A 23696-nucleotide genomic window follows, 5' to 3' on the forward strand; every position below is an offset into this window, starting at 1 on the left:
TCAGCCATAGGTGGAGAGTCAGAAAGTAGCACATGTTTGCTTTCTGCAGGCAGAGGAAGAAGACAGTCGGCAGCTGCTCCATGCACTGAGTCAGAGGCTGGTGAAGAATCCGCAGGACGGCACAGCAGGAAGGAAAGGCTGGGAGTCTACTCAGGAATGGTGATGAACGGCTGTGAAGCTGGCTTTCAATGGAAACCTAAGATTCTTTCTGCCATTAAGAGCTGGAAGGCATTTATATAGAGTTGCAGCGTTCTGAATCAATACAGCTTTGCTACTTAATTCACATAACCATCACTTCAGAGATGGAGAACCAACGCTCCTAAAAGGCAGCAGGTCAAGCGAGGACATCAAGACTGAGTGTTTTCCTGAGACAGAAGCTACCTCTCCTGGAAGCACGCTGGTCAGGATGCCAGGTTGCTTTTTCAGGTAAGTATGAGGAACAACAACTACAGACTTCTAGAGAACCTGACAGTTCCCTGGGCAGAACTGTTCTTCATCGGTTAGATCTGTTCTTCTTAGGATTCCCAGCTGAGGGTGGTTTGCTCCCTCTGGAACACACTTAGGTCCAGCATGTTACAACTGGGCCTGTGCGCTGCTGGCATGGTGTTTTGTGTCACGCTGTGTCATGCAATACACCACACAGCAAGGAATTGATTATCTACCTATCTAGAACCCTTGCATGCACTGTTAGAAAATCCCTTAGGTCACGGCTTAGAAGCAGCCATTTTTAAGACTGGGCCTCTGGAAAGACGCCAAGTTTTCCTGCTGTCCTACAGTCCAGACTTACACAGTAGTAGCAGCTCCAGCCGGTTTCAGTGTGGGCCACCTCTGTCACCTCCGCTGCACTGTTTCCTTGGAGGTAGCCCATGCGGCGCAGACATCCGTCGTGGAAGACCCTGGTGCAGACGCGACATGGGAAGAGGCTCTCAGCGGTCCAGACTTCACAGATATCACACATCTCATCGTTGACAACCTGGCCGGAAGGAACAGGATTTGAAAGTACAGAGAGCGAGATCCTACGGGCTGCTGTGTGGGCCTGGGTCTCTTTGGAGCCACGGTGAAGGGTAAGAGTGTTCTTCCTGGTGGATGAGAACCAGGAAGCTCTTCTAGCTGCTTAGGGCTCTGTTACTATGTTTCTGAACAGGGATATGATTGGCACTTCATAGAGAATAATCTGTATGACTGATTGTCCCAAGCACTAAATGACATTTCAAATCCCAGCTGTCTTAATACTATCCATATGCCAGTAGAACTCCCCAGTCATTGTATCTCACCCCAGTTCCCCTTTTCAAATTTCCCAGATGTCCCCTACAAGGGTTAGTACCTTCTGTGGTTGAGAGTCCATAGATGATACGGACAGGATTAGTTCAAACTCTGTCATGCCGCCGTTCCTTCCCACTCAAAAGTCCAAGTCTTACACTGTGACTAATCCAAGCTATACTTAATATTTTATTCTTATGAAATATTGCTTCCCTTTGTGGTACTGGGTATAGAGGGACTTGAACACACAAGGCAAGCACTCTACACAGAGACACATTTAAACCCGTCTTGTGGGGCAAGGACTGTTCTGAATCCAGCTTCCTCTTCTGGTTCAAGTCTCACCTCAGCCACACCTAGTTTTCCCTGTCCTGTTCTTTGATCCTTTTAAAGGCTAAGACAGGGGAATTCTGCCTTAACGGAACACTCACAGGCTCCCGGGGATCCAGGCAGATATCTGGAGGTTTGTCATCGTCCAGCTTCCGGGTGGGTCGGATGAAGGCAGGGGGTGTGAATCGACTGGTCCTGTCAAACTCCTCAGGCTCAACTCCACGCCCATCCCGGAGCCGCTCCCAGGCCGCACGGTTGATGCTGCTCTCTTCCTGAACCACGGGGGCACTGGGCTCTGCTTCTTTTTCTTCCTGTACTTCCTGAACAGAGCCCTCCACAGTGCCGCGGCGGGACCCTGGTAGCTCACCTCCACGTCTAATGGAAGGCCTGTCCCGTAGTCCATCCTTGAAGGCTGACACAGCCAGGCTCACCTTCTGCACCTGCTCGACGGTCTGCCGCTTGGACATCAGCACCCCCATGGCTCTGCGGACAAAATCAGTCTTATCCATTCACGGAAAAGGCAGGCACTATTAAATAGTGCAGCAAGACATACTGGAAAGGGTTTATGCTAAGAAGTCAGAAGGCCTTGCTTGGTCTGCTTCTGACTGGCTGTGTGATTCTGGTCTTGCCATCTGTGGAATGAGGTTTATCTGTGCAGTGCACTTCACAGGGCTGTCATGAGGATACCATAAGAAAATGAACCTGGGTAGGGGAGATAGCGCCACCTTAGAGAGCTTTGTGCCAAATGCTTAAGGCCCTGGGCTTGACCTCAGCACCACACACACACACATACACGCATGCACACACACATGCACATACACGCACGCACACACATGCACACATGCACACGCACGCACACAAGCACGCACATGCATGCACGCACACACATGCACACACGCACGCATACACACACACACACACACCTCATAGAAGAAAGGAGAAAAGCAGTGCTTAATTAAGTAGAGTGTACCACCCATATGTGGCAACTGTCTTCCTTGTTATGGAGAGCTGGTCTAGCCCAGGGGCACCAGGTCTCTGCGACTCTGAGGTGGTTGGGGTGGTTGAGACTCTAGACCTCAAGTTTTTCATCTTCTAAAGCAGACTTAACCTATTTCAGGTTTTCTGATTGCAAGACAGCTCCTCCAGTGAGCACTGTGCACAGTTCACCCAGGGTCTTATCGAGTGCTGGCTAACTCTCAATCCAGAGTGAATGAATTTCTATTCTTAGAAGATTCCTTAATCAGGCAGCCAGGAAGCTCTGTCACCTCCACGTATGTGGTCAAGGTCACAAACACCCCTCGATTCCCTCTCGTGGGTCTCCCACTCACAGACAATAGACCTAGTCAAGCTCTACGGTGGATGCCTTTGCTCTTCTAAGGCTTTATTACTGATAACGCTCACATTTTCACCTTTGCTGTTAGACTCTCCAATAAGGTCCATAATTTTTCACAAGTTAAAAGGAATCTCACCCCTGTTCCCTGCAGAACCACAGTACAGCGTGGGAAAGTAAGGACATGACCCGGCGCATTGCAAAGCTGGTCTACGTCTTCCTACTCTTAGAAGCCTCGCTGGAAGATGGCTGAGGAATGTCTGCTCTAAGCAGAGCAACAGTCCATGTCAACCTTGTGCTCAACACACGCTAATCAAGGCGTACTGAACAGTGCCACGTTCATGTCACTAAGCACTCATCATAGGAAACGGAGAAGGACCGCCCACACCACACACGCTTTTAAACATCAGACTCCAAGGAAGAACTCCAGGACCACCTAAAGAGAGCTGAGACAGGACAGAAAGACCGCCTATCCATTAGCCTTCTCTTACAAAACAGTGTAGACACACATGAAACATGGGTGAGCCTGGGAAGGAGACAGTCATGAGAGGGCAGAGGCTCTGTGATTCCGTTTCTGTGAAATGTCCAGGAAATCTAGGGAAATAAACTGGTGTCTCCCTAAGTCTGCAGAGAGCTCGTGGGTGGGTGTGCTGCTAATAGGTATGGCCTTATTTGGTGGTGGTGGGGGCAACAAAGGCGTTCTAACGTAGGAGCATGGTGATGACTGCCTAGCTGTGCAAATGCTAAAAATAATTTAGTGCTACACTTTAAATGAGTAAATTTTATGCTACAAACTATATAGCAATCTGGCTATTTTTAAGGATTTAAATAAAAGTGTGAGACCACACTATCAGGTCACAGGGAACCTCACGGGATGTGTGAGAAGCTATCTTCAGTTTATTTGGGGGAAAGTGGCAGCCGGGAAAAGGTAGAGACAATGAGAGGATTACTATACTAGGCTGGGCAAGAGGCTGAGTGAGGGTTTGCAATGAACAAGAACAGGTATGACGCTGAGTGCATTTGCTGCCATGAAAATAGAATTGGGGACTTTTAGGAATAAACTGGTAACTGGCTGGCTGAAGGACAGAATGGTAGATGGCAGTTTTAAGTAGACTAGAAGAAGAGAAGTACCAGCCAGAGAATTGGAAATAAGTTAGAGGAATCACTGGGTTAAGGAACCCTGGGACACTCAGGATTCCCACAGCAGCATGAATGTTTCCCAGGGCTCTCTACAGCTTTTAGGATTAGATCCTTTAAGTCTGTGCCTTACGGCTTACGAGGCACATACATTCAAACTTTCCTCCTCTTCTCTGTGTTCCGAGCTCTACTAGTCCTGCTCCAGTCGTTATTTGACATGCTTTCTCTATTTCTGGAAAGTATGAACACCAATTACTGACTCCTCTTTCCAGCTCGCTCAAGTGTTATTTCTTTGGGGAAGTCACCGCAGTCTCCAGACTGGAGCACTCCCAGACCACGCTCTTTCTCTAGAGCAGTAACTTTCCTCATCATATATTTAATGGGATGACTATCTGATCAATGTCAACTTCCTCTGACTAGTTCACCCTGCACAATACCCACCTCCACCCTAGTGAGGTCTCTGGAACATAATAGATGTTAATAAGTATTTTCAAAACCAGGCATGGCGACTCATGCCTGTAATTCTAGTTCTCTGGGGACTGAAGCAAGATGGCTGCTGTGAGTGCAGGGCCAGCCTGGGATACAGAGGAAGACACTGTCTCAAAACACAAGGTGGATGGCTCGCTCCTAAGGATGATACCCAAAGTTGGCCTCTGCCCGTACACGTACACACACACACACACACACACACACACACACACACACAGCCCTCTGTACATGCAGATGCACTCACAGATAAAACCCAAGCCAAATCTTTGCAGTTAATTGTTAAGAAGTCTTCCTTTTCCCAGCAGAACCTTACTATGTCCCATGCCTGGGACAGCCACATATTGTTTCCAGAAATATGTATTGCTTGTGCACACCACAGTGGTACAGATTTCTGCTCCACGCTTCCTGTTACTAAGCAAACTCACATATTCTCACTTTTTTTTTTTTTTTTGAGACGGGGTCTCACTATGTAGCTGTGGCTGTCCTGCAACTTGCTCTGTGGACCAGGCTGGCCTCAAACTCACAGAGGTCTTCCTGCCTCTGTCTCCTGAATGCTGGGATTCAAGGCTTTTGCCACCATGCCTGACAGAAATCCATATTCTTTTTTTTAAAAATATTTATTTATTTATTATGTATACAATATTCTGTCTGTGTGTATGCCTGCAGGCCAGAAGAGGGCACCAGACCTCATTACAGATGGTTGTGAGCCACCATGTGGTTGCTGGGAATTGAACTCAGGACGTTTGGAAGAGCAGGCAATGCTCTTAACCACTGAGCCATCTCTCCAGACCCAGAAACCCATATTCTTGAATTGGTAAAATGAGAGGACCTGCCTCTTCCATGTTAGTTTTTAAAATTCAGGCTAGAAACTCAAAAGGATAAAAACCCGACATAGAAAACTAAAGAATATTTTCTGTGAATGTGTCTTCCAAGGCAGTGGTTCCCAACCTGTGGGATCAAATGACCCGTTCACAGGGTTGCGTACCAGATATTTACATTACAACTCATAAAAGCAGCAGCATGGCAGTTATGAAGTAGCGATGAAGTAACTTTATGGTTGGGGAACTGTATTAAAGGAAGGCTGAGAATCGCTGAGCTAGGAAAGTGTAACTCAGTGGACAAAGTGGATTCTTTTTAAAGAATAATCTTATTTTTATGAGTGTTTTGATCACATGTATGTCTGGTACCACTTGCATTCCCAGTGTCTTTAGAAGCCAGAAAGTGGCACCAACTTCTCTAGAACTGCAGCTACAGACGGCTGCAAAGCACTGTATGGGGGCCGGGAATTCAGCCCAGGTCCTCTGGAAGAGCAAGTGTTCTAACCACTGGGCCACCTCTCCAGGCCCTCAAAGTAAATTCTGATTAAAATATACCTCCCTTCTTCATATTGAAAATATATATCAGGGGCTGGAGAGATATCTCAGCAGCTAAAGCTCACGAAGGCTCCAAGGTCTGTACTTAGCACCCATGCGTGGCAGCTCACAAACGCCTCCACCTTCATCTCTGGCCTCCACAGACACTTACACTTACAAGCATATACTGCTCCCCCATACAAATAAATAAAAAGCTAAAATAAAAAAGATGCTTTGTTCCTAATATTAAAAAGATGGACGGCACAGGGAAGACTCAAGAGTGTGAAAACCACTGAGGTGCAAGTGTGTCTCTGTCGAAAAAAACGTCCAAAACATGCGAGCCCATTAGCGAACGGGGCACAGAACAAAATGCCGGCAGTGACTGTGGCCTGTGAATGAGAATGGCCCCAATAGGTCCACATGTTTGTGTACTTGGCACCCAGTCGGTGGGGCTGTTTGGGAAGTGTTAGGAGATATGGCCTTGATGGAGGAGGTGTGCCGTTAGGTGTTCTGCTTGTGGATCAAGACGGGAGCTCTCAGCTGCTTCTCCGACTGCCCACTGCCATGCGGTCACTCTGCCATTGCAGAGTTTAACGCTCTGGGAGCATAAGCCCAATCACATGATCTCTTTTATAGGTTTCCTTAGTCACGTGATCTTACTACAGCAACAGAAGAGGAACTAAAGCGCTGTCTGAGTTTCGGTGGATGAATGTATCCAGTTTTCACATTTTCTGTTCTATGTTTTCCACTTTCCCTTCAGACCCCCTTTCCCGAGTTGGCAGCTAACTTTGGTGTGAGATAGTCTATTGCTTTGTACTCTCTGTTAAAGCCTGTGTCTGGAGCATATATTCTAGGCGTTTAGAACATTCACGTTCTTTTATAGGCCTAAATGACCTAAAGAGGGTTACCAGCATTAAGGGTGTCGAGGAGAATGTATGTTAAAGCTAGACTATGGGGTTCTAGATGGGCCTATGACCCCAACACTGCCTGGATGCTTCATGGGCGATAGCTGTGCTCTGTGTTAGGCAGGAAGACAAAGAAGAGGAATGCTAAATCGACACACAATCCTTCCCTGCTGTTTTTCTTTTTAAAAAGATTTATTTCTTTTTATTTTATGTGTATGAGTGTTGTGACTGCATGTATGTCTGTGTACTCTATATGCATTACACACACAGGCCAGGAGAGGGAGTCAGATCCCCTGGAACTGGTGTTAAAATCAATTGTCAGTCACTATATGGATGTCAGAAATGAAACCCTTGTCCTCTGGAAGAGCAGCCAGTGTTCTTAACCACTGAGTCATCTCTCGGGTCCCCCTCACTGCTATTTTCAATACATCTTATTTAGTTAAAGCTACCTGCTGGGTGGTGGCGCATGCCTTTAACCCCAGCACTCGGAGGCAGAGGCAGAGGCAGGATGATCTCTGTGAGTTCGAGGTCAATCCGGTCTACAAAGCGAGATCCAGGACAGCCAGGGCTCTACAGAGAATCCCTGTCTTGAAAAAACCAAACCAAACCAAACCAAACCAACCAAACAAAGAAAACCCCCAAACTACCCTATAATGATTATCCATAGTGATTTAGAATCATCAAAACAGTTTTGTGTCTAGTAATTGTACAAAATAATGGGTTCCATTATGCTTTTCCACACATATTAACAGAATGTACTTTGAACAGATTTGGTCTTGATTATCCTTTCTCATCCCTTTTCCCATTGGTCATTCCTCTTTATGAAAACATCCCCTTCTACCCTGACATCTTTTATAGAAGTCTACATTCAAATATGAACGAGACAAGGGAGCATCATCTGAGTCTGTCTTACTTGTTTAACTTGATGGTCTCTGGCTCTACTTATCTTCCTGTAAATACTTGACTCTGCCTGAGAGCCGAATAAAATTCCATTGTGTGTAAATGTCACATCTCATTCCCCGTCCATCTGTGGATGGACAGCTAATAACCTGACTACTGTGAAGAGTGCCACAGTAACATGAGTGTAGCTGGACATGGGGCACACATACACCTTTAATCCCAGCGCTCAGAAGGCAGAGGCTGCCAATCTCTGTGAGTTTGAGGCCAGCCAGTCTACAGAGTAGTTCCAGACTAGTCGAATCAAATAGTGAGACCCTGCCTCAAAACACATAACCAAAAAGGTACACATATATCTCAATATCTCTACTTTTTTGTTTGTTTGTTTTGAGACAGAGTCTCTGTGTGGCTCAGGCTGGTATGAAACCACACACACATATATACATACCTATATGTGTCTGTCTGTCTGTCTGTCTGTCTGTCTGTCTGTCTCTCTCCAAAGCTGGTCTGGATGTCAGGGTCCTCCTACCATAGCTTCCTGAGTGCTGGGATCCCAGGCTCATTTCACTGTGCTTGGCTTAGTTATCTCTGGTGTATTCTGATTTTAGGTTCCTTCAGGTACACAACTGAGGAGTAGACAGTATGGCAGTCTTATTTTAGTTTTTTAAAACCTCTGTGCTTATTTCCATAGGGACTGGACTAATAACCCAATATCCATGTCAGCATTGTTGTGTTTTCAGGGCGACAGCTATTGTGACTGGGGTGAGGTGAATCTCAATGCAGTTTAGATTTGCATTTCCTGGGGATAAAGCATGGTGAACAGTTCTTTTTAAAAAATTTTTAAAAGATTTATTTATTTTTTATGTACATTGGGGTTTTGCCTGCATGTATGTCTGTGTGATGATGCCAGAACTGGAGTTACAGACAGATGTGAGCTGCCATGTGGGTGCTGGGAATTGAACCCGGGGCCTTTGGGAGAGAAGTCAGTGCTCTTAACCACTGAGCCATCTCCTCAGCCCTAGAAGTTCTTTTATGTGTTTATTTTCCATGTAAATGTCTTTTGAGACATTTCATTCAACTTATTCGCTCTCTCTGATACAAGGTTTCTCTCTGTTACAGGCATGATTCTTTTCCTTTGGCAGTGCTGGGACTTATTCTCTCTCTCTGATACAAGGTTTCTCTCTGTAACAGGCATGATTCTTTTCCTTTGGCAGTGCTGGGACTGACCACGGCTTTGCGCATGTCACTCAGGAACTCCATCCCACTCTTCCTTTGGATTTAAAGATGGCTGTGATTCCTAACAGTGTGGGATGGGAGGTCTACCAGTGAGAGACTGGCCAAAGGGCACCTGCTCTGTGACGGGACATGGGGGATGTGAAAGACTACAGTGGCTTTGAAGAAAAGAGAGGCCATGAGCCAAGCAATGTTGGTGGACTTGAGAAACTGGAAAGACAAGGAACAGGCACACCCCTGGAGTCTCCAGAGAGCTATGCACCCCTGCAGATGGACACCTCAAAGCTAGCCTAGTGAGACTGTGGTCCATCACTGGCTCCAAGAATGGGAAAGAGAATGGATTTGTATTTTAAAGGGGAAACAATGACAGAGAAAAGGAACAAAAGGGTGAAGTAAGAGAACGGAAGGAGAAAAGAGCTGCACTCTCCACGGCAGACTGATTCTTTTAAAACCACAGTGTTGCCGGGCGGTGGTGGCACACACCTTTAATCCCAGCACTCGGGAGGCAGAGGCAGGCGGATCTCTGTGAGTTCGAGGTCAGCCTGGTCTACAAGAGCTAGTTCCAGGACAGGAACCAAAAGCTACAGAGAAACCCTGTCTCGAAAATCAATCAATCAATCAATCAATAAAACCACAGTGTTAAACAACATTTACTAATGCCCACCCCCTTTCTGAGACAAGGTCTTTCTGTGTAGGCCTGGCTGACCTGGGACTCCATGCTGGACTTGACTTGAAGATATCCACCTGATTCTGCCTCGTGAGTCAGATTAAAGGTGTACACACCACCATGCGCCTTCCAACTTATTAAAGCACTTTTTAAAAACAACGGTAAGAGGGGAGAAATAATTTCAATAGGAAACTACAAAATAGCTTAATAGACAAACTATATAAAATTTGATTTAAGTTTCTGAAATATAAAGATAAGAGCAATAGTTCCCAAACAGTTAATAAACTGGATTCTGAGGGTAGGGAAAGTCTATGACAAAACTTCAGGAGTTAAATGAGTGGGTTGAAGTGCACAGCAAGCATAATATATACTTATATTTCTAACAAATAGTAATAGTAACAAATAGTAAAAATAATTTAAAAATTATTTATTTATTATTTTATTTTCGTCAGTGTAACAGATTGTAAAACACCAGAGCTTGGCAGTGCCCACCTGGCTCCTGGGCTATAGGGAGTGCACAGCTCTCCAGACAGACAGGAGGAGCCTCTTTCTTAGGAGTTATGTCAGAGACTTAGAGAGCAGTGATGAGACTTTTATGTTGATTAGAAGGCACGGGCTGAAATGTAGCTGGAGACGTTTATCTGGGGATCCAGAACATACTAAAATCACTTTCCAGGACTGAGTCACCGGGAGAGCTGCAGTATGGGCATTTGGTGCTTTGGCTTTTTCTGATGACATAAAAAGGGATACTGACAAGCTCCGCCAGTTAGGAACATCACTCTTCAGGGCATTAGCGTCTGGAAACAGACACCTCCCAACACTGTAGCTCTTCCCACTGTCTGCTTCCACCCACTGACCCATGTCAGGAAACCACTTTCTCAGTCTGAAGATAGAAAGATAGCTCAGATGGCAATGAAGTCACTGCAATGGTTTCGGGAGTTTATTTTTGGGAGAACTTTTATAAAGACAGAAGCTTACATGCACTAAGAAAATAATCAAGTATAAAAAGTAAGTAACATAATACCCTTGTCATCGTTTCTTTGAACACGGCTATTCTTTTTATTACAGATGGTTCATTTTTCTAGATCACTGTATGCCTCTAAGGCACAGAGTGTTAAGTGGAACCATTATTAGGAAGCCATTAAGATCCAAACGAGACCTCACGCCATTTTTTTTTCATTATTTTGAAATGACGGCTATGATTTGATTATAAGTTGTGAAGACACAACAGAATTAAGCCTGAAGAACAAGGCGCAATCTCTTAATGTCTAATGAAGAGGACTACAAAAGACACCTTGATTAAAAGCGAGTGTGCTGGCATAGCTGAGACGCGCACCTGCGGTGTTCGAGAAATTAACACAATCAGCTCTAATTCCTGGAGAAACAAGTGGCACTGATTAGTGATAGTAAAAACGGATGCCTGGTGAGAAAGCCTGATCTCTCCTGTGCGGGAAGAAAGTCCTAGGAAGAGGAGCAACTTAAAAGGAAGTAAAAGATCTCACAGATTATTCCTAATGACTACTTCTTTGGCTGGTGGGTGGAATCTCTCTCTCTTTTTCTGCTTCTTCAACAAGAATGAAAAGGGGATAAGAAGATGTTGTCTCTCAGGAGTGAGGTGACTATGTGCCTATCAAGGCTTTGTGGTATCCAGGAAAAAGGAAAACCTTTAGGGGCAGGGGCAGGCGGCGGGAGATAATAGTGTAGGCAAGTAGGGTTATCTGACGGTGGAAGAGGAGGAAAGGAGAAAGGCGAAGATCAGAATCTTTCCTTCAGCAGAGAAGGCTGTTTAGATGCATTTGTCAGGCACAGCGAATATGTGGGCAGCTTAGAGTGTGCAAGACACACCCGTTCCTCGCAGAGCCCCTGCTTAGAATGCAATGGGATTATTTATAAGGGCGAAGTTGTGGGAGTGGAGAGGTTTTGTTCCACAGCAGGAGCTGGGAAAGAAACAAGGAAGGGGAAGGCAGCAAGGGAACCTCTCTTGTGGCTGCCAGGCATGCTGTGGCTGTGGAGAGGCTGAGGGACAACCCTCCCAATAGGCGGGAGTTTCCTTATTCAGCATGCTACCGTAAAGTACGCTTACCCACTTGAGCCTGATCCTTTGTATAGGAATGAATGCTGTTTGGAGGGCCCAGGAGCAATTAAAAGGGGTTTTCTGGAGCTTATGAGGGCTTTCCTAAGCAGGAACAGGCAATGCGAACCCCTCAGTGCGAAGAAGCAGGCTGAGGAGTATTGAAAGTTGAGTGTGGTGACACACACCTGTAATCCCAGCATTTGAGGGGCTGAGGCAGGAGCATCATTGTGAATCTGAGGAGAGCCTGGTCTACAGAGGGAGAGAAGGAAGGAGACAGATGATAGATAGATGATAGCTGGATGGTGGATGATGGATGGATGGACGATAGATGATAGATAGATAGATAGATAGATAGATAGATAGATAGATAGATAGATAGATAGATGGATGGACGATAGATGATAGATAGATAGATAGATAGATAGGTAGATAGATAGATAGATAGATAGATGGATGGATGAGAGGGGGGTTGAGCTTATAGAAAAAGAAATGAAAACAAAGGTAGAAAAAAATCTAGATGGTTCCTCTGCCTTTCACAGAACATGAATGTTGCAGAGATGACTGGGCAAAATAAGTTTATTTCAGACATGATGTCAGTATCATTTCTTTTTTTTTCCTTTCTTTTTTTCGAGACAGGGTTTGTGTAACAGCTCTGACTATCCTTGTTGACCTCGAACTCTCAGAGATCCACCTCTGCCCCCTGAGTGCTGGTATTAGGTGTGTGCCACCGGCGCCTGGCTCCCAGTACCTTCCTATTCATCAGTGTTGGCCAGAAGCTGGGCTTGTTTATGCAGGCCTGTAATCCCAGCTTCTCAGGATTCTGAGGCAGGGAATCACAAGTTCAAGGCCAGCCTGGACTGTGTAGTGAATTCAAGGCCAGCCTGGGCAATTTAGCAACACTCAGGTCTCGAAAACCGAAAAGAGGGCTAGGGATGTGGTTGAGTGGTAAAGAACATGTCTAAGACAAGGGATCCTAGAGTTAATTCCCAGTATTAAAAACTAAAGAAAACAAAGGCAAATCTGGCTGAAACCCGGATCAGAACACTTCTCTGGAACTATGCTCAGTGCATCACATCAGCACTGCCCCCTCCGGGGTGGAGCCCGAGCAAACGGTGAGTCAGGGTTCTGTGGTAAGAACACCCACCCACCATACAGCAACTATGAGTGGTTTTCTGGCCGCAGAGGGCAGTTTCTGCTACTATCTGTCTACAAAGGGGAGGGATGAAATTCTGGAACTTAGCCAGTTTCCACCACCACCATGGTGAGACGGGGAAACCACCACTTCCAAGTCTGTGTCCTATAGACTACAGCTTGGCCCACAGGAGGGCAGCCTGCTAGGGGCATAAGAAGGAAGCCTGGGAAACGCATCTCCTTGGTCCTGGATCTGAGCAGAGAGCTGGAGCAGGAGCAGCAGCTGTGCATGAGTGTGTGGAATTTTAATTGGTTGATTAGTTCCTGGAAACATGTCTCAGAAGGACTGACCAAGAACCTCAGGGAAAGCGCCACAATTAACATAGAAGGGAAAAGTTACAAAGTATAGAAAACCAACAGAATTGTGGTGTGAACATCAACTTAGAGCAGTGTTTCTCAGCTTCCCTAACGCTGTGACCTTTTAATACCGTTCCTCATGTTGTGCTGACCCCACCCCTACCATACAATTGTTTTATTGCTACTATATAGCTGTAATTCTGTGTGTGTTAGGAATCATAATGTAAATATCTGATGTGCAGGATATCTGATATGTGGCCCAGTCAAAGGGACTTGCAACCCCCAAAGAGGTATCGCCCACAGGGGGAGAACTGCCGATTTAGAGAGCACCGCACAGACCCTGAGCTCACCACACACACCAGCATCAGCCTGCAGAACTCAAGCAGAGCTACAACAAAGAATTCCCTTACCCTCTGTCGGGCTCTGAGGCGACCCAAGCCGCAAATGGTCCAGGTCTTCTCTGCTGCCTGTTGCTTTAGGAATCCAGCCTCTCAATTCAGTGTCCTCGGAGTCCGTCTCTAGTTGTTGGTCCCTGGCCGGAGCCTACAGACGGGGTTCAGTTCTCATTGTCTGTAGACCTTGAAAGTTTCCCTCCCTATCTCCTGCCATCCACGTCTGCCTATTTGGGAAGACACAGTCACCCACACTGCAGGACGATGTCAGGACTGTCTAAGAAGCAGACAGGCTAAAGACTGAGTAAAACTGTCTTCCTGGCCTCGGCACAAGGCTACGAGGCAGGAGGGACATCCTGCTGCTGCTTAATATTTACTGAAAGCTCACAGAGCTTTAATATACACGAGAACAAAATGATGGCATGATCTTTAGCCTCTGGGGGATTGGGCTGTCTTCATTAAAAGCTACAGCTCTGACTTCCCACAGAAGCCGAGCAACAGTTAAGAAACATCACACTGGCAGTGATTGGCTGGTGTGATTGCACTCAGCAAGTGAATTTTTCCAGCAAGATGGAGAGGCACTCCCTGTTTTCTGCTCTTAGATCCCCAAAGCACAGATTCAGTTCCACTTCTGCAGTTATTACACCTTAATTATTACCATTTGCTTGCTTTTTGAGGTTGTAAATTTGTGTGTGTGTGTGTGTGTGTGTGTGTGTGCAGCCTACTATGTGTTCGGCACAAATAAGTGCTAGTAGCTGTTGGTAGGATGAACAAATGGGATCTCTGCCTGTGAGGATGCAGAGAGTATGTGCATGTGTAGGGGCATGCGTGTAGGATGCAGAGAGTATGTGCATGTAGGATGCAGAGAGTATGTGTAGGGGCATATGTGTAGGATGCAGAGAGTATATGTAGGGGCATACATGTAGGACGCAGAGAGTATGTGCATGTGTAGGGGCATGCGTGTAGGATGCAGAGAGTATGTGCATGTAGGATGCAGAGAGTATGTGTAGGGGCATATGTGTAGGATGCAGAGAGTATGTGTAGGGGCATACGTGTAGGATTAAAATAAAAGGTGTTGCTGGAGCTAAATTTTGAAGATGAGTGGGAGTTAACCCAGTGGATGAGGAAAAAAAAGCATTCCAGGAAGAGGTAAGAACACATGCCAAGCATGGAGCTATAAGGGGACTCCATCATGACTTAGAACTATGAAGCCAGCTTGGGTGCTGGATAGAAATAGGCAAGGAAATCTGCATTCACATATGAATTAGCATCAGCTCAAAGAACTGGTTTGATGTAGTATGCGTGTAAAATATTTGTTTAACAGAGCCTATTCATTTGAATCCAGGGATGGGGGAGCCTGGCCAGGATGATGAGGGGCAGTCCTGACAAACCCCAGGGCTGAGCAGTGAGTGCACTGTGACCTTTCTTTCCCAACTTCCTAACAGGAAACTCTTCCCCTCAGCCTAAGATCTGGCAGGTGTAGTTATCACTGGGGCTTTGTCTGTGGGAGACATAAGCTTGAAAAACAAACACAAGCGAGAAGAGGATGCGCCAGCCATCCCGCTTAACGTCCGCGAGAAGACCACAGGGACAGGAAACATTTTCAAGATCAGAGACTATGATATGTAAAGGGTCTTGTAACTTGTGATGCGCTACCCAAACATATGACCAGCACAGGAAGGCAGGAGTGTGTGTGGCCAGTTCGCTCAACACACACAGGCAAAAGCAACTTTGGAAGGGGGGTTGGACTGTGGCTGCCTGTAGAAACACATCTCAGCAGCACGCTGTCAGTGACACCTGGGAAAAGGACACACTGTGTTCTGACTGCCATACATAGCCCGTGAAGCTCCATATTCCCCAGTCCTTCCCCTGCACTTTATATTAATAGTGAACGAGTGAAGAAATGCAGACCAAGTCTATGCAAACCCCTCCAGGACAAGAACTTTCCTATTTATACGGCACAGCGCCGGCAAGTCAGCAGCACTTAGGATGTGTGCAGACCTCTGAGGGGATTGCTGGAAGGTGGGTGGAGAGCGGGGAAGATGCTGTAATGGAACCAATAATCATGTCTCCAGACGGACACTGACAGTTCGAGCTTCCTGATTTAAAGGTGGCAGCGCAATTCCAGTCAGGACTTAGTCATTAAGACCGGCGGACCAAGTAGATAATGATATTCCCATCAGATATGAATAAGTAAATTTGGAGGATGAAGAAGCATTGCTAGAGAGGCATGTGGGACGAGGGTCACCGGATGCTAGAGATGGGAGACATCAGCATAAATATGAGCCACTTAGGAACAGGTGTACTGGGAGGAAACAAGGGGTGTGGGAAATGGACCTGCGGAGGTTTTATTATCCACGTTCCAAGCAAAGGAAGCACTTAGAAAACACATGGGTAAAGCTGGCAGAAGAAAGTGGTTAGAATGTGGTCAGGGAATTTGTGGAAGAGCCAAGGCTGAGAAATTCATATCTATTTGTGCTTACTCAGGTGGGGAAGGGAACTTCTCCTTTCTTTTCCTTTGGAATGAAGCATTTTTGAGAAGATTAAGGCTGTCCAGTAATACCCGCCACACACATTCTGACTCAGGCTGTGCTTAGGTACTGTTCTGACAAGTTCTGAAACACAATGTTTACTCAATACTAGACATCAGGAGATGGTACTGAGAATCCAAGATTTGAGGAGCATTTGGATCAATCAAGTTATTTTCCCCTAAGATTACCAGGGAGTGTGATACTCAGAGCCCTTGATGAAATGACCAGTTTAGTAACAACAATAGCAACAATATCATAACAACACTTCAACCAGAAATATCTGAGAGCCTTTGACCCAGCTCTCAGGGGGCAGAGACAGGCAGATCTCTGAGTTCGAGGCCAGCTTCGAACAAATTCCAGGACAGCCAGGGCTACACAGAGAAACTCTGTCTCGAAAAAAACAAATCAAAACCAAGCAAAGAACTATCTGAATTAGGACCAACTCCACCATATATATTTGCAGGCTTGCCTCAGTTCTCTCTTTAAACAATGGATATGTTTGTTTTGGTCAGATGAGCTAATGACAAGGCTTTCAGCTGAAAGGGGATTAGATACCTTTATAACAGGGAGATGCCCACGGATAGGAACCTCTGTCAGAATTTGCTTGTTGATCTATACATAAGGTACCACAGCCATTACATCCTTAAAGGAGCCAAGTGGTTAAGGAAAAGCAAGCTCAGCTAACAACTGGTGAGTTAGATTATTCGGTTTTCTCACTAGCTTGGTCTCTCTTCTCACCATGTAACTGCAGAAGCCCAAAGAAGCATTTTTTTCTTTTTACCTTTTCTTTTTGAGACAGGGCCTAGAACTTGCTATTTGCCAGGCTAGCTTTGAACTTGAGATTCTTCTGCCTCCGCCTCTCAAGTGCCAGGATAATAGGCATATGTTACCACAGCAAGTGCAGAAAAATAGTGTTATCTTGTTTGTTTGGTTTTGGTTTTCTGAGACAGTTTTCCTTGTAACCCAGGCTGGCGTTCAACTTGTGGCAATCTCCCTGCCTCAGTCACAAAGTCGGTGTATATGTCTTCAAAGAAGCCCAGGACCAAGCCTGACTATAGGATGGCCCTCTGCTCTGATTTGGCCATTGCTCTAGGAGGCTGGATTTATTAGAGGAGGAGGGTGCTGCTAGGTTTGGCTGTGGAGGAGGAGGACAGAGACGAACAGGAACACTCCAGAATGGCTCTCTGGTAAATTCCATTGCTTGGCCCTTTCAACACTCCACTTTTGGATAAGAAGTCAGAATCTATCTTTGGGTCCAAAGTTAAATCCTTAGGATTCAGTTGGAACGAAAGTGTTGAGGGGGTGAGACAGGAGCATTAGTGTATCAGATTCAGGCTTTCTCTCCAAGAAGCCTTTCTTGGCTCTCATCCTTCCCACTCTCCCGCTTCCCTCATACAGAAGAACTCTTCGGCAAAGTGTCCCGAGTGGTATTTATGGATGAGTGTCCTCTGGTGCACATAGAGGGCCACAAGGGAAGTGTGAGTGACTCAGAAGTGACAGTGTCTCCCTGTCTTTGTCCCCAAGATCCCGCAGCAGGGAAGGTGGCCCCAGGAGACTCTGTTGGGAGCCCCTTTAGTTCTCTCAAGCAAGTCCTGACAACCTGGGTATGAAGTGGATAGCCGCTCCCATGGTTCCATGTTCAGTTAAACCGACCTTATCCGTTTAAGCATCACATTTGCTGAGCATCTGCCATGGCAGAGCTCCATGCTTGACACTACACCACAACTTATTACCAACATCCACTCTTTCTTCTGCCCCTATTACATACTTTCCTCTGAGTTAAATTTGAAGAACAGACGCCATCCTCCTAACGTTTGTGATCTCTGCGTCACAAATACCTAATGTTTAAATGGGGCAAGTTTATGAAACTGTTGTTATTACGTAAGATGTTCAAACATGTAGCACAGTTTCGAGCGGCGTTCAAAAACCCTCTCCTCTTCCTTCTTCCTTCCTCCAGAAACTTGGTCTTACTGCTCTCTGGATAGTCAAACTCAAGAGCTCAGATCTCCTATCTCTGATTTGGAGGCCTCACTGGTGCTGGTACCCCTTTGGCTCTGTGCTCTTAGAAGCAGTTTCTGTCTCCCCTAAAGTCCAGCTTGAAGCCAACCGGGCTATCATACGGAAGAGAAATTCTAATGGGGGCAGGGTGGGAACTGGAATGAACAAAGGCCACAGTCCCACAGAGTCCCCACTCCTTTCCACTATTTGAGGGGTACAAGTGAGGACATGCTGAAATCCATATAGGAGGTCAGTGCCAAAGTCCTTGGAGATATGATGCTACAAACGGATCCAATTTTTCCAGGCAAGGGTTCCTTCTGGGCATCTCTGGGGCACAGGCTGAGATCACCTGGGGTTCACCAACACCACCTGGAAGGTCCCTGGGGTCCCTAGATGGTCTCGCATGGAGCCAAGTCCAGAGACTACCTTGATGCTGCCACTCTTTCACAGAAGGCCTCTCTGGGGGCCTGAGGAGGATGCCCTCCAAGACTGGGGCTGTGCAAGGCAGAAAGTGCAGAGCGCCCTGGGCGTCTCCCTTTACGCCGCCCCACGGACTCCCTTAGGGTTATAGACAGCAGTCACTGGGGTGCATCCATTTGCACAGGGGCCCCCTGGGGGCGGCTCCCACACCAGCATCCAAGTCCGGGGAGGACTGTCCAGGACCGCAGACCCGCCCCTCAGGGTGACGGCCGGGTCCCACCGCCCCCGCCCTCGCTTACCGGGACAGTCCCCGTGCGGGACGCGGGTCCGAGGCCGGCGGACTCTAATGCCGCGGGCCCGCGCTGCCCACGGCCGCTCCGGAGCCGACGTGCTGGGTCGAGCGCCGGGAGCGGGCGGCGCGGGCGGCGCGACAGGCTGAGGCGGCGGCGCGCGCTCCCGGAGCACTCCCACCCGCTGCGCGTGCACCCGCGCCCGGCGCCTCCGGCCGGGCCGTGGGCGCGCGCCGCCCCACCCTCCCGAGCCGCGGGCGCGGACCGCGCTGCTGGGCTAGCCGCGGGCGGGCGGGCGTGGCGCGCGTGGCGCGCGGTGGGAGCACGGGCGCGCTGCGGCGGCGGCGGCCGAGGAGCGGGCGGTCCCGGTGCCAGGGGGCGCCCGCACGAGCAGCCGGCACTGCGGCGCGGAGACTGCGCCAGCCAGGCCGCCCGCGGCAAGGTCAGCGCGCCCCGGAGCTGGCCCCGGTTTGGGCTGCAGGCGTTGCAGCGATGCTCCCACCGACCCGCTCCCGGGACAGAGCAGGGTACGTGCGGATGCTGCCACCAGCCAGCACCTGCTCGGGCTGGGAAGAACACACCTATCCGACTCTGTCAGCGCACCCACCCAGGTCTCCGGGCTCAGCATGGGGCACTTACCGTCAGGTATCCACTGGGCTCCGGAGTGGCCAGAGGAACCTTCACGAAGACCGTAGCTGCTCCATTTCGCCCTGTGCGCTTGGTCGGAGGCTATTGGTCCTCCACCTCCAGCAACAGAGCTGTTCTGTCATGTAACCCACTTTTTGTTGCAGCAATCTCAGCCCTCAGACTAGTCAAACAGCCAGCTTGTCAGGCCGCTAGCGTTTCTGAGGACTGTAAGGCGCATTGCAACAAACTCCACGCTTTGAAGAGGGCAAGAAAAAGAACAAGTCACAAAGCATCTAGCAACTAATCACAGGAAGATAGCAGACGATGTGTACATATCCCCAGACCCCTCTTATCTAAATTACATTTTAGAGACGTCTTCATTTGTGTCTATCAAACACAACTCTCGTTAATTTTTGAGCATTTAGTCTCCCCCCCACCACACTTTGCAGGTGTTATGGGGGGATACTTGTTCTTAATGTAGAATTTACATAAATATAGTAGTACATATTATTATCTGATTATAAAACTGAAAATAAAAAATGCCAAATGCAAAGGTACTATTTTAAATATGTTAAATGCCACTCACTGTGTAGCTATGACCGCTCTGTAACAGAGCTCCGGGTGGCCTCAAACTCCAGGCAGCCATTCAGCCCTCCTGCCTTGGCCTCCCAGAGTGCTGGGGTTACCGGCATGAGCTCCCATGGTGGGTGACGACACTATGCCTTGGAGAAATTGTACTGAGGGAGCAGAGTTACTACGTGATGGAAATGAGATTGAAACCCAGGTGTTCTGATATCAGAACCCAAATTGCTGTTGAGGACTGAGAGGCAGCTAGGCATCACAACCCATAGCTACAGAATTAGTGTTAACAAGGGTCGCTATCTTTCTTTTCCTGTGAAACTAACATTGAAGAGCAGGCTGCGCCGTCCATGTGGTGTGGGGTACTCACCTTTAGAATTACTTCAGACCAGCAATTTCAGACAAGGACCACAGAACTGTCTATAGTGGCACTATTAGGAGGTATGACTTTGTTGGAGTAGGTATGGCCTTGTAGGAAGTGAGTCACTGTGGGGACAGGCTTTGATGTTTCCTATGCTCAAGTAACTGCCCCGTGTCACAGTCCACTTCCTGTTGCCTTCTGATCAAGATGTAGCCAGCACCATGTCTGCCTGCGTGCCGCCGTGCTCCCCGCCATGATGATAATGCACTGAACTTCTGAACTGTGAGCCTCCACCTCAGTTACATGTTTTCCTTTATAAGAGTTGCCCTAGTCGTAGTATCCCTTCACAGCAATAGAAACCCTAAGACAGTCCTCATCTCCAAACACTGAAGTCAGCTTCAGTTTCTCCTTTTAATATCTCAGCATAGTAATTCAAGACCTGGCACCTTGGGTTTCATCTGGGTGTGGTAGAGCATGCTTGTGATACCAGCAGCACTGGGGAGGTGGCGGCAGGAGGATCAGGACTTAGTCATTCTAAGATGCTGGTGTGTTTGAGCCCAGTCTGAGCTACACGAGACTGTTTCAATCCCCCCCTCCCCAAGTGGGCTTCATTCTGGCATTTTCACGGTATAGCTACTGCGCCATGATTACTCCACCCCCATGTTCTCTGTGGACGCCCTTCCCAAGTGCTCACTCCTCTACTTTCAGGGTTATATTTTCCCAGAAGAATCTAGATTCTATGTAGGAGAGAAAACGTGATACTTGTTTTTCTGAGTCTTGTTATTTCTCTCAACACAATGATCACTAGTTCTAAGTCCATCTACCTGAAAATGACACAATTTAGTTTTTATAGCTAAATAAAGCCCTATTGTGTATATAAACCATATCTTCTTTTGCATTTTCTTTTCTGTTGATGGACATTGTGCCTGCTAGTCTTGGTCAACTTGACACAAGCTAGAGTTGTCTGGAAGGAGGGAACCTCAGCTGAGAAAATGCCTCTGTAAGATCTGGCTGTAGGGCATTTTTTTTTTTAATAGTGACTGATGGGGTTGGACCCAGCCCATGGTGGGTGGAGCCATCCCTGGGCTAGTGGTCCTGGGTTTTATCAGAGAGAAGGCTGAGCAAGCTAGGGAAAGCTTACCAGTAAACAGGGCCCCTTCATGGCCTCTGCATCAGCTCCTGCCTCCAGGGTCCTGCCTTGTTTGAGTTCCTGTCCTGGCTTCCTTCAATGATGGACTGTCATTATTACAAGGACGTGTAAGCCAAATAAACCCTTTTCTCCCCAACTTGGTTTTGGTCACAGTGTGCCGTCACAGCACAATAAGACAGGCACCAAGGTTGATTCTGTATCTTGGTTTCTGTGAACTACCACAATAAACATGCGTGTACAGGAAAAGGATCCCTCAATACAACAGTCTATGCCCATTTGCCAAAGAAGCAGTGGGCTTTGTGCCTATTAGGACCAGTGTGGTGGTTTGAATGTAATTGGCCTGCACAATCTTATAGGGAGTGGCACTGTTAGCAGGCGTGGCCTTGTTAAAGTAGGCGTGGCCTTGTTAGAGAAGTGTGTCACTGTGGGGTGGGCTTTGATGCTCAAGATACCCCTCAGTGTCCCTGTTGCCTTCTGATCAAGATGTAGCCACTACCTTGTCTGCCTGCACGCCACTATGCTCCCCACCATGATGATAATGGACTGAACCTCTGAACTATAAGCCAGCCTCAATGAACTGTTCTCCTTATAAGAGTTGTTGTGGTCATGGCGTCTCATAGACACAGAGCATAGAGACCCTAACTAAGACAGCTGGTCTTCGAAAACCCTCATCTGAGACTGCTGTAGTAAAAATCAAAGAATCAGAGCTTTCACGACAGGGCTCATGATTTTCAGTTTGGAAATCTTTATCCTAAGCATCAAAGGTGATGTAAAACATCCATATTTACTTAGCCTCTTTTCCTTTCCCATAGTTTCAGAAGGAGAGCCGCGTCCTTCTGCAGACTGTCAACTCACCCACCTGTGCCTTTGATCATGTTTCCCTTTGTTCCTTCTTTTGCTTGATCTATCGTCATTCTGAACCCCAGCTTTCTCCCTTGTTGGCTCCCCCACCTTCAGCCTATAAACAGGACCAGGTTTAAGAAGCTTTTCTACTGACTCATTGTCTTATTCCAACTGCTGCCTGTTACTGGTTGAGATTTTAATCCTCAATGCTACAGTGTTGGGAAGTGAGGCCTGACTCAGTAGTCAGAAAGGTGCTGCCTTGGGATGGGTTAATGTTGCTAGAGTGGGCTGATCCCAGAAGCAAGTTCAGCCCCCTGCCCCTGCCCCTTGCCCTCCTGGCTTCCATCATGAGATGATGCGGTACAAAGACCACACTCTTGGGTAACCCAGCCTCCAGAACCATGAGCCAAATAAAGTTTTGCTTGTAAATCATCCCGTCTGCTATCTATTTCCAGCAGCCTGAAATGGACAAGAAATTGCCTAGTCTGTTCCTAAGCTCAGGTTGCACAAGTTAAGTGCATATAGTTCTTTTTAAAAAATATGTCAATTATACTTCAGTAAAGCTGTTTTGCCCACTTTTGGGTGGGCCTTTTTTTTCTGGAATATGTATGTGAGAGTGTGCATGTATGTGTGCACTAAGCATAGCAGACAAAACACACCACCACTGACTACAATCCCAGTCCTATATTGTTTTTTTTTTAAATATTTATTTATTTATTATGTATACAATATTCTGTCTGTGTGTATGTCTGCAGGCCAGAAGAGGGCGCCAGACATCATTACAGATGGTTGCGAGCCACCATGTGGTTGCTGGGAATTGAACTCAGGACCTTTGGAAGAGCAGGCAATGCTCTTAACCACTGAACCATCTCTCCAGCCCCCTATATTGTTGTTTTTGACCATGGATATTAGTTTATAACTCCTGTCTAAATGCGGGTTATAGAAACTCTTGTCTCCCCTTGCCTTTAGGTGGCTGTATAGAAATACTGACCTAATAAATCACAAGGTCTCCCTCATTTAGAAGGATCCTGCCCCATTCATTGGAGGAGGAATCTGAACAGACAGGCCATTCTTGGGGCTCCCTGCCCAGTTTATTAGAGCTCATACCTATTCAATAAAGCCTACACAAACACCCCGAAGGACAGAATTTGGACAGCTTTTTGAAGCAGAACATACAGAGACTTGCAGGGAGGAGATCATAGACTGTTTGGCATGCTGAGAAGGTAGAGACTCCCACGTTTGAGATGTTTTCAGGTGAAGACCTATGTATCTTTTTACCTGGGTGCATATCTGTGTTCTTTAAGTCTTGTTTATGGCTCCATGAAAGATCGTATTTCCCTGAGTTC

At 47.2% G+C, this 23696-nt stretch overlaps 1 protein-coding gene across 4 annotated transcripts in view; it reads right to left on the bottom strand.

Moving 5' to 3' along the window:
* Phf24 (PHD finger protein 24) overlaps positions 1-19603 on the bottom strand; it is a 28675-nt gene extending 9072 nt beyond the window's left edge. The window contains exons 1-4 of one of the 4 annotated variants that reach the window (XM_057790999.1): positions 18800-18959; positions 13570-13702; positions 1689-2070; positions 788-973 (exon numbers count right to left, since the gene is read on the bottom strand). In XM_057790999.1, coding sequence (XP_057646982.1) covers positions 788-973; positions 1689-2066 — 564 coding nt within the window. In that variant the 5' untranslated portion in view covers positions 2067-2070; positions 13570-13702; positions 18800-18959. Of the gene's footprint in view, positions 1-787; positions 974-1688; positions 2071-13569; positions 13703-18799; positions 18960-19429 lie in introns of those variants that run through there. The other 3 variants (XM_057790998.1, XM_057790997.1, XM_057791000.1) reach the window with 3 other exon arrangements.
* Positions 19604-23696: the final 4093 nt, after the last annotated feature.

Source organism: Chionomys nivalis, chromosome 16 (genome assembly GCF_950005125.1).
Source record: "Chionomys nivalis chromosome 16, mChiNiv1.1, whole genome shotgun sequence".
Classification (NCBI taxonomy): Eukaryota; Metazoa; Chordata; class Mammalia; order Rodentia; family Cricetidae; genus Chionomys; species Chionomys nivalis.